The sequence below is a fragment of the Epinephelus fuscoguttatus genome, linkage group LG4 (assembly GCF_011397635.1).
Source record: "Epinephelus fuscoguttatus linkage group LG4, E.fuscoguttatus.final_Chr_v1".
NCBI lineage: Eukaryota > Metazoa > Chordata > Actinopteri > Perciformes > Serranidae > Epinephelus > Epinephelus fuscoguttatus.
In genome coordinates, this window is record NC_064755.1 from 1,309,014 (window position 1) to 1,322,689 (window position 13,676).

The window sequence follows — 13,676 nt, forward strand, 5'->3', positions numbered from 1 at the left end:
CACAAACAGCCACAGCATCAGATAGGGAGTATACAGGGCTGGGCGATTTGGCCTAAAAAGAAATCTCCGATTTTTTCACAAAAAATCCAATTCACGATTTAAATTGATTTTTTCCCCTCCTAGTTAAAAAAAAAATACTTGCGGCCTGATAGCACATACCTGGGGTCCAAAACTTTCAGCATGTGAATAAACCCCAGCTTTTCCACGGTAGCCTATATATGGGCACCATATCTCTTGCATATACATGGCGACTGCATCTGTGATCGCTTTCCACCGGACCCCTTTCTTATCATACGGCTGTGTTTCCCCTACCATTATAGTGGATCACAACAGAAGTCATTTAAGGTTACCTTTCCTATAGAACAGGTCTATACCTTGTCCTTTTATTAAACAAACTAAATAGCCTTATGTTACAGGCTGAGCCTGATGTGTGTGGCTTGTGTGTGTGGAGCTGTGTATGTGTGTGGTTGATGTTGGCGGTATGAGACGGGTGTGGTGTGTGACGTCAGACAGATGCGCCCCAGGAAGAAAGTGAGGCATGTGCGCTGTTGTTGCAGCCACAGTGGAGAAGCCTACGCAGTTCTGCATGCTGTTTTTGAGTTATTTCCCTCTATGTAAAAGTCAGACACTGATGAGAAAGGCTGTGCATCATCCCTGCAGTGCTGAAAATAAAGTGCCGTTCTTTAACGTAGACGAAGTCCCGTTGTTTATGTGTTGTTGCCACAATGAGCTAACACAAGCTAAAGGAGCTAATGGTCTTCGGAGGTCCCTTTACTACGGTTCGGGGGTCTGCCAGCTTGGAGTTGGTAACACTTATTTATCTTATTTACACAACGACATGTCATTTATGTCCCTACACGGTGCACGTCTAAAATCATCCTCTGCTCTCTGTGTTGCGTACGGCGGAGTTCGGCCCTGATGCGCGCGCACGCACACACACACACACACATAGGTGAGCACAGTTCACAACGACTTCTTCTGCGCTCGCTGCCATGTTGTTTGTGTATCAAGCGTGCGGGGGGGATGGGTGAGCCCACTCTGAACTACGCGGAGCGGCGTTGGCGGATTTTAAATAGAAACAGAAATAGATTTTCATTAAAACAAATCGGCCTAAACTACAAATTCGAATTAATCGATAAAATCGATTTATCGCCCAACCCTAGGAGTATATATTCAGCATCTGTCATCTTAGAAAAGTCAAAAGAAAAGAAACAGTGAGACTGCGAGAGAGAAAGAGAGAGCGTGCGCGCACGAAAGAAACACTGTCAACAAATTGTAAGTTATGTTCGGTGTCTTAAGGTTTTACGTGCTTCATGTGATTGCCTATACAAATGTTAAAATGTTCTTGCTTAACGTGATCTTCAAAGATGGAGTACATTATTGCGAGGAGGAGGAGGAGGAGGAGGGTGCTGCTGCTCTCTTCTGCCATAGTATTTGAGTAAACTTTCATTATGCCTTTGCGCGGTGCATTTAAAGGCGAGGAGAGGGGCTCATTTGATTGGTGTGATGTGAATCGGCTGTATAAGACCCACTCCATGCCTTCTCTCCTCCCTCTTTCCGACTTGCACAGGTAGGAGGGACAGAGGTGGGAAAGAGGAGTAGCTGCGCCAGCACGCATGGTGTGCCAAATTTGCAAAACACCTAGTTGGTGAAGCGCAGGTGCACTCCGCCTCCCCCTCGCCCGGTCTGCGAAACGAGAGGCCATGTAGTTAACGTCACTATGTCATTTGGTCCGGTCGCCTTAATGCAGTGTGAAACCAAACCAACCGGACCAAATGTATACAATGTAGTAAAAACCCGGACCTTGGTCTGGACTTTCAGGTGTGAAAGCCCCCTAAGTGTCTTCAGTCATACTTGATGGAAGAAACCCTCATAGTACAAGGACACATTTTGACCATGACATTTGGATATTTTCATTATATTCATTCTATCATGTTGCAGTGTGCTGGGGAGGCAGCTTGATGGACATAAACACCAAGCGACTGGACAAGCTGGTTAAAAAAGCTTGCTCGGTGCTCAGCAGAAGACTGGACCCACTAAGAACTGTGGTGGAAAGGGGCACAATGAACAAACTGAAAGTTATGATGGACAATAGCAGACACCCTCTCCATAGCCTCCTGGAGTGACAGAGGAGCAGCTGCAGCAGTCGGCTCATCTCACTACGTTGCAGAACAGAGCATTTCAGGAGATCCTTCATCCCCACGGCAATAAGATTGTTCAATGCCTCCTAAATCCAGTCACACACATACTCACACACATCACATTAGCTAAACTGGACAGTGGAATGTTTTGCAATTTTAATTTAATTTTAATTTAATTTTTATTTCTATTTATGCACCTTTTTTTTAAACTTATCTTATTTTATGTCTAATTTAATACCACTGTATTATTGTTGATGTGGATGTTGTGTTATAAGCTGCTGGACAGCTGAATTTCCCTTCGGGAATGAATAAAGTTCTTTCTATTCTATTCTACTCTGTTCTAATATTGACTCTCCTGAGTAACAACTCACCTGCAGTGTGTGTGTGCTGTCTGAGTCTTTCCTGGTCTGTTGGCACTCTTCCTCAGCTGCTGTAGAGGAAAGAAAGGATTAGTTCATCATTACAGGACATTGGCAATTTAGTGTTCATTTCATTTCAGGATCGATTTTAGGGTTCTTTTATTAGTTTTTAAATGTCTTAACGGTCTTGGGCCTTCTTATTTATCTGACCTGCTCTACCATATCAACCCTCACAGACCCTGAGGTCCTCCGGCACCGGCCTTTTAACCATACCACAAGTTAGGACTAAAACACACGGGGAGGCGGCATTTAATTATTATGGCCCCCGATTGTGGAACAGCCTGCCGGAGAACATCAGAGCTGCAGAGACTGTTGATGTTTTTAAAAAGAGGCTCAAGACTCATCTTTTTAATCAGGCTTTTTAATCAGGCTTCTAACTGATCTCTGATTTTATCTATTTTAAATTCCTCTTATAACCGATTTATCCATCTATTATCTATTTTTTATTTATTTTTTATATTCTTACCCTTCCTCTTTTTACGTTCTTATCTAATTTAACCTTTATCTTTTGTTGTTTTAGTTAGACTATAGGTTTTAGTTTTGATGCATTTTATGTCTCTGTTTTAAATGTCTCATGTTTTGGTGTGTCTATTGTGAGGCCATGGTTTGGTGTATTTATTGTAAGACCATAATTTGGTGCATCTGCTGTAAGTCCATGTTTTGGTGTGTCTATTTGTAAGGCCATGATTTGGTGCATCTGCTGTAAGGCCATGACTTGGTGCATCTGTCGTGAGGCCATGGTTTGTTGCGTCCATTGTAAGGCAATGGTTTGGTGAGTGAGCAACTAGAGTAAGGTTTGTTTAAGTGTGTTTGGCCTGTTAAATACCATTCATATGGCATTTACATATACTTTTTTTAACTTTTAAGTCTGTCATCTAACAGTGTTAGTACAGCCAGTCCTTAATATCATTTTATTTAGGCCTATTCATATATTCATTTGAAGCAATTTATCTTTGTACTAGGCATTGTAAAGAAGGCCAGTCTCTTTTAAATACTGATATAGTTTAATTTTGAGGTAGTTAGAGCCTTCTACAATGCTGTCGTTATGCTACTGATCTTTGTTTTGTGCTGATATGTGGGCATATGGAAGGTTTAATGTTATATTATTGTTAACCTGCAATTATGTGACAAAGCATCTCAGGCAGTGTTGCAGAATAACACAAAGTAATATAATGAGTAGAGCCACAAATTGCTTTCTGCAGGGAGTAATTAAGTATCGAGCAATGGGTAATACATTATTTTTTGTGAATTCTTCCTCACATCTTTCCTTTACCTCATGAAGTTTTCCATCAAGGTCTAGGAAAAGAGCTTGAGAATAGGGCTGTCACAATAACTGCAATACTGTACTCCTGTGTGACTGACAAGCCAGTCCCAGGGGATGGTAAGCAACTGACACAACCTCTTTGTTAATTTTTTTATCTTTTTTTTTTTTTATTGGAGCTCTGCATATTAACACTATGTTAAATTGTATGCTACAAATGCCATGTGTGACGAGCTGCTGAGTGTCTCTTCTGTGCTAAGCATGGCACATTTGCCATTTTTTACTGGTCTCCAAATATTGACAGACATTCAACTTTGGGAAAAACCATGCAACTGCCCATCATCGTTACTTTTTACCCAACCGTCCAATCACAATCAGTGGAGGAATTGTGGGACAAAGATCACAAAGCCAAAGAGTCACATAATGGAACAGCAACAATGGAGAATAAATTGATACTGAACCCTCACAGACTGGAGGGTCTGTGTCCATCCTCTCTCCCTATATGCTTCAGCCTTCCCCTCATCCACAGCAAGAGCCAGAGAAAGTATATACTCTACCCCTCTGCCAGCATCTTTACTTCCACATATACTGTGAATCATAACAACCAGTTGCAACTAATGCGCCTCAAAAAAAAAAGAAAAAAAAAACCGCTGGGTCCTTTATTGCACCTCATCACCCCTCTGTGTTCTTCAGTTAACAATAAAAAAGTATTAACTTGTTTTAAAACTGTCATCTTTGTCTTTTAAAAAAGCAACAATATACCTCTTAGTAGCCCAACATAATGCTTATTTACAAAGCACTAAAATCGGGATAAATTAAGCAATTTGCAGAAACAACGAAAACTGGCAATAATATCACACTGTTGAGCTGACCTTAATCAGTGCAGGGGAAATTCCTTCACTGTGACAGCCCTGTTTAGTAAAGGATTTTTTTCGACCGTTCAACTGCTGCTCAAAACTATCTACCACTGTTAAAGATGGAAGTGGGAAAAAAAGGGTCACTAAATATCAGACAGTAAGGTTACCTCCCTGAGATAGTACAGAGTACTAGTACAAATATTTTTATTTTATTTTTTAAATTTTATATACTTTATTAATCCCCGAGGGGAAATTCAGTTTTTCCACTCTGTCAATTACACACAGGTCCAAACACACACACATGCACAAACAGCACCTATACATGCACTAAATGGAGAGATGTGAGGGGGGGGATGTGAGAGTGAGGGGGCTGCCCATGACAGGCGCTCCAAGCAGTTGGGGGGTTCGGTGCCTTGCTCAAGGGCATCACGGCAGTGCCCAGGAGGTGAACTGGCACCTCTCCAGCCATGCTCCATATTTGCTCTGGACAGGGAATTGAACAGGCGATCCTCCGGTTCCCAACCCAAGTGCCTATGGACACAAATATTGATCCATATCTCATAATTATCAGGCTTTGATCCTCTGCCTGACCCTCCCTGTGGCCAAGGTTATTCATTCATTTAAAAAGGCCTTGGCTGTTTAATTGTTCTATATCATCACACTATTATTGACATGGGGTGGCAGTAGCTCAGTCCATAGGGACTTGGGTTGGGAACTGGAGGGTCGCCTGCTCAATTCCCCATCCGGACCAAATATGGAGCATGACTGGAGAGGTGCCAGGTCACCTCCTGGGCACCCCCCAACCGCTCGGGGCGCCTGACCAAGGCAGCCCCCTCACTCTGACATCCCTCCACCTTAGGTCCTGTTTGTGCATGTGTGTGTCTCTGACAGAAAAAAAATAATTTTAAAATTAATAAAGTATATAAAATTAAAATTAAATTAAATTAAATTACGATTTTAATACAAAGTGGTAACCACTGCATGTGAATGCATGAATGGGTCAGACCTCTGCAGCACTGGATTTGAAATGTACTGTAATAAACAGGAGCTTCTGAGCTTTGATTACCTGCTGTGAAAGAACATGACCCTCATCCATTTAAAATCAGCATTAGTTATTTGAGCTCATTTTGGTCAAAGTAATGCAAAAGTAGCGTAATAAGTAATTCATTACTCTACAAACTGAGTAATATTGTAAAGTAACGTATTATCTTCAAATGAAGGTAACTAGTAATATGTCATACATTACAATTTAAGAGTAACTTTCCCAGCACTGGTCTTATCTTAAGCTGCTGACATGCAGACATGACCTACCAACAGTCTGCCATTATCAACACCAGTGGACCATTATACAGGTTTTGTTAGTATATATGATATCACCATTTAAAGACCTAATTATTTTTTCAGAAGTAATGAATGTTTAATACACCACTAATGCAAGATGCTACTGAATTGGGTGGTTCTTTCTTTAACAGTCAAGGAAGTTTCCTTCATTACTGAGCGGTTTTCATGAAGAACTCTGGCAGGACATTTCTAACAAGGAAACTGCTGGTATGTGGTTATTATACTGTGTTTAGACCAGGCACAGAAAGAGGTTAATGTTCGGGAGAATTACTGACAGGGAATAGAATCAAAAGAGGGAAGTAAATGAAAGATAAAATGACTATGGCAATGGACAGGTGTGTGTAGACACAAACAGAAATTCATTCATTCATTCATTCATTCATCTTCTAACCGCTTCATCCTCTTGAGGGTCGCGGGGGGGCTGGAGCCTATCCCAACTACATCGGGCGAGAGGCAGGGTACACCCTGGACAGGTCGCCAGACTATTGCAGGGCTGACACATAGAGACAAACAACTATTCACGCTCACATTCACACCTATGGACAATTTAGAGTTATCAATTAACCTAGTCCCCAATCTGCATGTCTTTGGACTGTGGGAGGAAGCCGGAGTGCCCGGAGAGAACCCACGCTGACACGGGGAGAACATGCAAACTCCGCACAGAAGGGCTCCCACGCCCGGGATCGAACCGGCAACCCTCTTGCTGTGAGGCGAGAGTGCTAACCACCACACCACCGTGCCGCCCACAAACAGAAATAACAGAGGAATTTAAAAAACAGTTATTTCGGCCTACCTATCTGGGATGTGATGTCCACTTTGACCATCTCTTCTATTGCTTCCTCTTTCCTTCGCATCTTTTTCTTCTCTCTCTCTTTCCTTCCATCCACTGCATCCAGAGCATGATCCACAGCCACAGCCTCACAACCTTCGCTCTGGAACATGCTACTGCTGTCATCAAGAGGGATGGCAGAGACAAGCCTCATGTCTGGTAATGATTGGGATGACTGGTATTCACCTGTTTCCACATTCGCACGGGCAGTTGCTTCATCTGGACTGGGATTGGCCACAGGAGTCAAGTCACAGGAGGTAACAGGAAGCGTTGAGTCGCAAGTATGCGCCAAAGTAGGAATCTCCCCTTCACATGGTGTTTTAACCTGACCATCCAGCTGTGGATCCCTCTCATGCTCTCCAGTTTGACGGTCTGAGTCTGACATGCTCTCAGGTTCCTTACACTTTGAACTGTGTAGACTGTCCTGCTCATGCGTCTGCCTTCCTACGTCACTATCAGTTGTTATGGATTCTAAAGGGTCACTATTATCTTCATCATGTTGTATTACACTCTCTTCCTGACAGACAGACTGATCTTGGGGGCCTCTATGATTCTCCTCAGAGTCATGGCAAAATATGTCAGACACCTCTGGATGTTGTCCTGGGTCTATAACAGGACAGGGGGGGATTTCTACCTGCGTGTGACTTTGACTGTCCACCTCGGTTGTAATAATTTCATTTGCTTCTGGCAAAGGTTTCATATTAACTTGTAGTTTGCTGTCTTCTTCTTGAAGTTGTAAACACTTAGAGACTTCTGCAGTTTCTGACTGGACGTCCTCTTTGTCAAGTTGGTGTAAACTTGGAGCATCTCCATGTGCTGACAGGTCAAGGTTAGTCTGCTGGTCAACACTTAGCTGTGCTGTTGATAGATTTTCTGTCTCAGTGGTACAAGGCAACACTACAGAATCAGACTCCTCTGATATTTCAACATCAGCCTGTTCTTTAGAGGCAAATGGATTAGTAGGTACAATGTGTGAATGTTCTACAGGTTGGTGTCCTGTCTCAGCTGGTAACAGTTGACAGGATTCTCTATCTTTGTTAATCGGCTGTGTGGACTGATCATTGTTGAGTAAATCATCTGCCAGCTGGTTTAATGACTCTTCATTCTCTGACCAATTGTTTGCTAATTGCTGGCTCAGTTCTATGCTAGCCATGGCAGATGCTACTGCTACTGCTACAACTGCTAATGCTGTGGCAACTAGGTCTTCACTATAGTTCTGCTCTTGTTCGCTGTCCATGGGAGATAACTCCTTAGCATGCACCATCCCACAGTCATAATCATCACTCCTACTTCTTCCCTTACCTGCTTCCTCTTCACCCACCCACAACTCATTTTTTTCCTCCTTGCTCTGCTCATCTCTCAGCATCTCACAGCCCAAACAATGCTCTAGATTTTCCCTCCCAGTTGTCTCAGGGTGTCCCTCCCGTATTTGTGGTGGTGAAACATCCGCTTTACCTTTAAACAGCAGATCCCCAGCTTCTGTGGCACACAGAGGTTCCATAACTCCTACAGGTCTTCCCATGGGATTCATAGGTTTTACTTGTTTGTTTGACTCCACAGATTGTACATTTTGTGTATGCTTTTCAGGAAAATCCTCAAGAAACGAGTCCTTTGTGAATTCCGTACAATCTGGAAATATGACAGGAAGTTCCTTTGCACAGTTAGATTCCACCAAACCTGTGTGGCCCATGAATGTAACAGCTTTACCAGCAACTGTCAGATCCTCAGTTTCTGACAATGCCTTTGACTCCACATTATCCACAGTAAGTTGGACCTGACTGGCAAGCCCCTTTAATTCCAGCTCTGTAAGGTCAAGTGTGTCCATATTTACCTGTTGCACAGTTTTTATTTCCTCTATATCTGCCTTTCTGGTGTCCATTTGACTAAGTTGTGAAGCAGTGACAGCAGAGTTCAGGTCAGAATGATCAAGCCCATGAAAATCTAGGTCGTCATCCTCCAATAATTCCTTCATTTCTGGTGTCTGTAAAGCTGTAACTTCAGTCAGATTTGTTCTCTCGTCATCTGTTGGACTGAAGTCTGGAGTCATATAACTTGGGTCCAAATTGGTGACGTCACAGTCAGGTCCATGTGCATCCCTAGTCTGCCACTCTGTCTGGCTAGGTAGATGCATGGCATCCTCGTCAGCTTCCTCTCTTCGGGTTGGAGAACGGACGTCTGCCCTTTCTGTTTTATCCTTGGCTTCTGAGTCAGTCCCTGACTGGGTGTTCAGGTCTGTCACTTGTTCTCTCTGTGTCTTTATCTCTATCTGACTCTGAGACTCTATACTGGAGCTGGAGCTGAGCTTGGCCTGTGCGCCCCCTCTCTTCCCCCTTTTCTTCCTCCTCTTTTTTCTGCCCTTTGCTCCTCTTTCTTTGTTCCCTTGCTTCTCTCCCCTTCCATCTTCAACGTCTGCCGTTTCAGGACTCTTTATGCTGTAAGTCCTCTCTCTATTACTGACCTCCCCTCCATCTCCGTCCACTCCTCCCTCCTTCCAGTCTGGCCTTACTTCCTCCTCACGCTGTGGTCCATGTACTTCCCGTCTTTGTGGACCAGGCCCATGTGACAGTGCTGGCTGTGTTCCAACAGCATGTGGCTGACTAAGAGCTGCAGACAGTTGATAAGAAGTAAGATCCTGTTCTAACAGCTGTGGAGAACTAAGACCAGAAGCTTGGGCTAAGCTCAAATCACATGTTTTCTGCGTTCTCATTCCCTGCTCCGGCTGTTCCTGTTTTTTCTGATCTGTTGTTTCACTGTCATACCAAACTGACTGGGAGTTTACTTCCTTTCTGTTCCAGTCTTCATTGGCATCCTGGTCTACGCTTTCACCCTGATACCAGATGGTTTTGGCCACAGTTTCAGGTTCATGTGGGGCAGATCCCATTCTGCTTCCAATCCAGCCTCCATCCTGCCACAGCCCTTTCCAAGTTTTTCTTTCTTTGTCTGAAGACGTGGGGCTGGTCCTCCTGCCAGCCTGAGGGGTGTTGTTCATGGTGTCAAGTTGGCTTGGCTGCTCTTGGTCTGGCTGGCTTTCTTGGGGATCCTGGGATTGTTCCTGACCCATGGAACCTGAAGAAACACTAGTTTAAATTAGGGATTGTAAAAGAATCTTTCGACACAAACACTCAAAGGAATCACTGGGTTCATGTGTTTCTTTTAATGACAGCAGTCAATAACAACTGAACTGTGTGCGCATCGGGCGGAACCCGCCATGCGTGATACAGAGAGCAGAGGAGAACTGTTAACGGGTGACCATGAAGAGACAGAAATGACATGCCGCTGTGTAAATAAGACAAATAACAAGGCTATTTAGTTTGTTTAATAAAAGGACAAGGTATAGACCTGTTTGACAGGAAAGGTAACCTTAAACGACTTCTGTTGTGATCTGGCGCTATATAGAAAATAAAATTAACTTGACCTTCAAGGGGAGGCGGGGGGTGCCATTATATAATGGTAGGGGAAAAACTGCACTCTGGACTCTGCCCTCTGCCCGGATTTTATCACTATGCCTCTGTGCAAGCCATGGCCGTGGCCAGAGGCATTATATTTTCGGGTTGCCCGTCTGTCCATACAGCCGTAGGCTCGCTGCGAACAACACTTGACTCTGTAGCTCCTCTTAAAAAGAAGTTAACAAAGCAAAGAAAGTTCGCTCCTTGGTATAACTCTCAAACCTGTAAGTTAAAACAAATATTGCAAAAATTTGAAAGGAATTGGCGATTAACCAAACTGGAAGAATCTTGTTTAATCTGGGCAGACAGTCTCAAAACGTATAAGAGGGGCCTCCGCAATGCCAGAGCAAACTATTACTCAGCATTAATAGAAGAAAACAAGAATAACCCCAGGTTTCTTTTCAGCACTGTAGCCAGGCTGACTGAGAGTCAGAGCTCTATTGAGCCTTGTTTTCCTTTAGCCCTTAGCAGTAATGATTTTAAGAGCTTTTTTAATGACAAAATTCTAACTATTAGAGGCAAAATTCATGACCTCCTGTCCTCAGATAGTACCTATCTAACCTCAAACACAGCTGTAAGACCTAATATATATTTAGATTGCTTCTCCCAAATTTCTCTTCAAGAATTGACCGCAGTGATTTCTTCATCTAAATCATCAACATGTCTCTTAGACCCCATCCCAACTAGGCTACTTAAGGAGGTCTTTCCTTTAGTTAACACTCATATATTAGATATGATCAATATATCCTTATTAACAGGCTATGTACCACAGTCTTTTAAGGTGGCTGTAATTAAACTTCTACTAAAAAAGCCCACCCTGGATCCAGAGGTGTTAGCCAACTATAGACCAATATCTAATCTTCCCTTTATGTCAAAGATCCTTGAGAAAGTAGTCGCAGACCAGCTGTGTGATTTTCTCCATGATAATAATTTATTTGAGGAATTTCAGTCAGGATTTAGAGTGCATCATAGCACTGAGACAGCACTAGTTAAAATTACAAATGACCTTCTGATTGCTTCAGACAAAGGACTCGTCTCTGTACTTATTTTATTAGATCTTAGTGCGGTGTTTGACACAACTTACCATCAAATTCTGCTACAGACTGGAACACTTAATTGGCCTAAAAGGTTCTGCACTAAGCTGGTTTAAATCTTATTTATCTGATTGTTTTCAGTTTGTTCACGTTCATAATGAATCATCCTTACGTACCAAAGTTTGTTTTGGAGTTCTGCAAGGTTCTGTGCTCGGACCAATCCTATTTACTCTATATATGCTTCCTTTAGGTAATATCGTTAGAAATCACTCAGTAAATTTCCATTGTTATGCGGATGATACACAGTTGTATTTATCTATGAAGCCAGAAGAAAGTAATCAATTAACTAAACTCCATAACTGCCTTAAAGACATAAAAACTTGGATGAGCACCAATTTCCTGATGTTAAATTCAGACAAAACTGAAGTTATTGTTCTTGGCCCCAAACAACGACTCTTTACCTGATGACATAGTTTCTCTAGATGGCATTGCTCTGGCCTCTAGCACTACCGTAAGAAACCTCGGAGTAACATTTGATCAAGATTTGTCTTTTAATTCTCATTTAAAACAAACCTCATGGACTGCATTTTTTCATCTGCATAATATTGCGAAAATTAGGCCTATCCTGACCCGAAACGATGCAGAAAAATTGGTCCACGCTTTTGTTACCTCAAGGCCGGATTACTGTAACTCTCTATTATCAGGTAGCTCTAGTAAGTCCTTAAAAACTTTCCAGCTAATTCAGAATGCAGCAGCACGTGTACTAACAGGAACTAAGAAACAAGATCATATTTCTCCTGTTTTAGCTTCTCTGCACTGGCTCCCTGTAAAATCCAGAATTGAATTTAAAATCCTACTGTTAACTTATAAAGCTCTAAATGGTCAAGCTCCGTCATATCTCATAGTGCCATATTATCCCACCAGAACTCGGAGAATGCAGGGTTACTCGTGGTCCCTAAAGTCTCCAAAAGTAGATCAGGAGCCAGAGCCTTTAGCTATCAGGCCCCTCTCCTGTGGAATCATCTTCCTGTTGCGGTCCGGGAGGCAGACACCGTCTCCACATTTAAGACTAGACTTAAGACTTCCCTCTTTGATAAAGCTTATAGTTAGGGCTGGCTCAGGCTTGCCTTGTACCAGCCCCTAGTTAGGCAGACTTAGACCTAGTCTGCCGGAGGACCCCCCTATAATACACCGGGCACCTTCTCTACACCTTGTACTGTTATTATTACTTTCATTAATGTTGTTGTATGCTACTGTCATTACCATCTGTCCTGCATCTCTCTCTGTCTCTGTCCCTCTCTCTGTCTCTCTCTTTCTGTCTCATTGTGTCATGCGGATTACTGTTAATTTATTATGTTGATCTGTTCTGTATGACATCTTGTGCACATCTGTCCGTCCTGGAAGAGGGATCCCTCCTCTGTTGCTCTTCCTGAGGTTTATACCATTTTTTTTCCCCATTAAAGGGTTTTTTTGGGGAGTTTTTCCTTATCCGCTGTGAGGGTCCAAAGGACAGAGGGATGTCGTATGCTGTAAAACCCTGTGAGGCAAATTGTGATTTGTGATATTGGGCTTTATCAATAAAATTGATTGAAATTGATATGGCCGTCCATCCCACACTTGCAAACACGATGGCCTCTAGTTTCGCAGACCGGGCGAGGTGGAGGCGCAGCGCACCTGCGCTTCACCAACTGGGTGTGGCCAGGCGGATTTTGCAAGTTTGGCACACCATGCTCACTGGCGCAGCGACTCCTCTTTCCCACCTCCATCCCTCCTACCTGCGCAAGTCGGAAAGAGGGAGGAGAGAAGGCGTGGGATGGGTTTTACACACATCATACCAATTGATTGAGCCCCTCTCCTCGCCCTTAAAAGTGCCGCGTGAAGGCGTAATGAGAGTTTACTCAATTCAACATGGCAGAAGAGAGCAGCAGCGTCAGACGGCCAAACTTCTCCCAGGAAGAAACTGATGTGCAAGCAGACGTCCACGGGCTGATGATGCAAAGGTAGCATGGGAGGAGGTCACCACAACTGTAAATCAATGTTGCATTTCTCTCGTGCACGCATGCGCTCTCTCTTTCTCTCTCGCAGTCTCACTCTGTTTTCTTTTGGCTTTTCTATGATGGCAGATGCTGAATATATACTCCCTATCTGATGCTGTGGCTGTTTGTGGTTGACTGAGACATATGTGAACTCGTTAGTTTGCGGCTGTGTTAATCAAATCAAGTTGGATTTCCATTACGTGTGCCAAACGTGCCAAACGGTGCCAGTCCCCTTTGATCTGACATCAGATGTGACGGGACAGTCGATAGAGAGATACATTTATGTGCTGATTGCAGACAGATGCATTGAAT

General features: G+C 43.2%; 1 protein-coding gene across 3 annotated transcripts in view; it reads right to left on the bottom strand.

Moving 5' to 3' along the window:
• akap13 (A-kinase anchoring protein 13) overlaps window positions 1-13,676 on the bottom strand; it is a 207,115-nt gene that overhangs the window by 174,041 nt on the left and 19,398 nt on the right. Inside the window, exons 3-4 of one of the 3 annotated variants that reach the window (XM_049574388.1) lie at window positions 6,813-9,914; window positions 2,513-2,571 (exon numbers count right to left, since the gene is read on the bottom strand). In XM_049574388.1, the coding sequence (XP_049430345.1) occupies window positions 2,513-2,571; window positions 6,813-9,914 (3,161 nt within the window). The remainder of the gene's footprint in view (window positions 1-2,512; window positions 2,572-6,812; window positions 9,915-13,676) is intronic. The other 2 variants (XM_049574389.1, XM_049574390.1) reach the window with 2 other exon arrangements.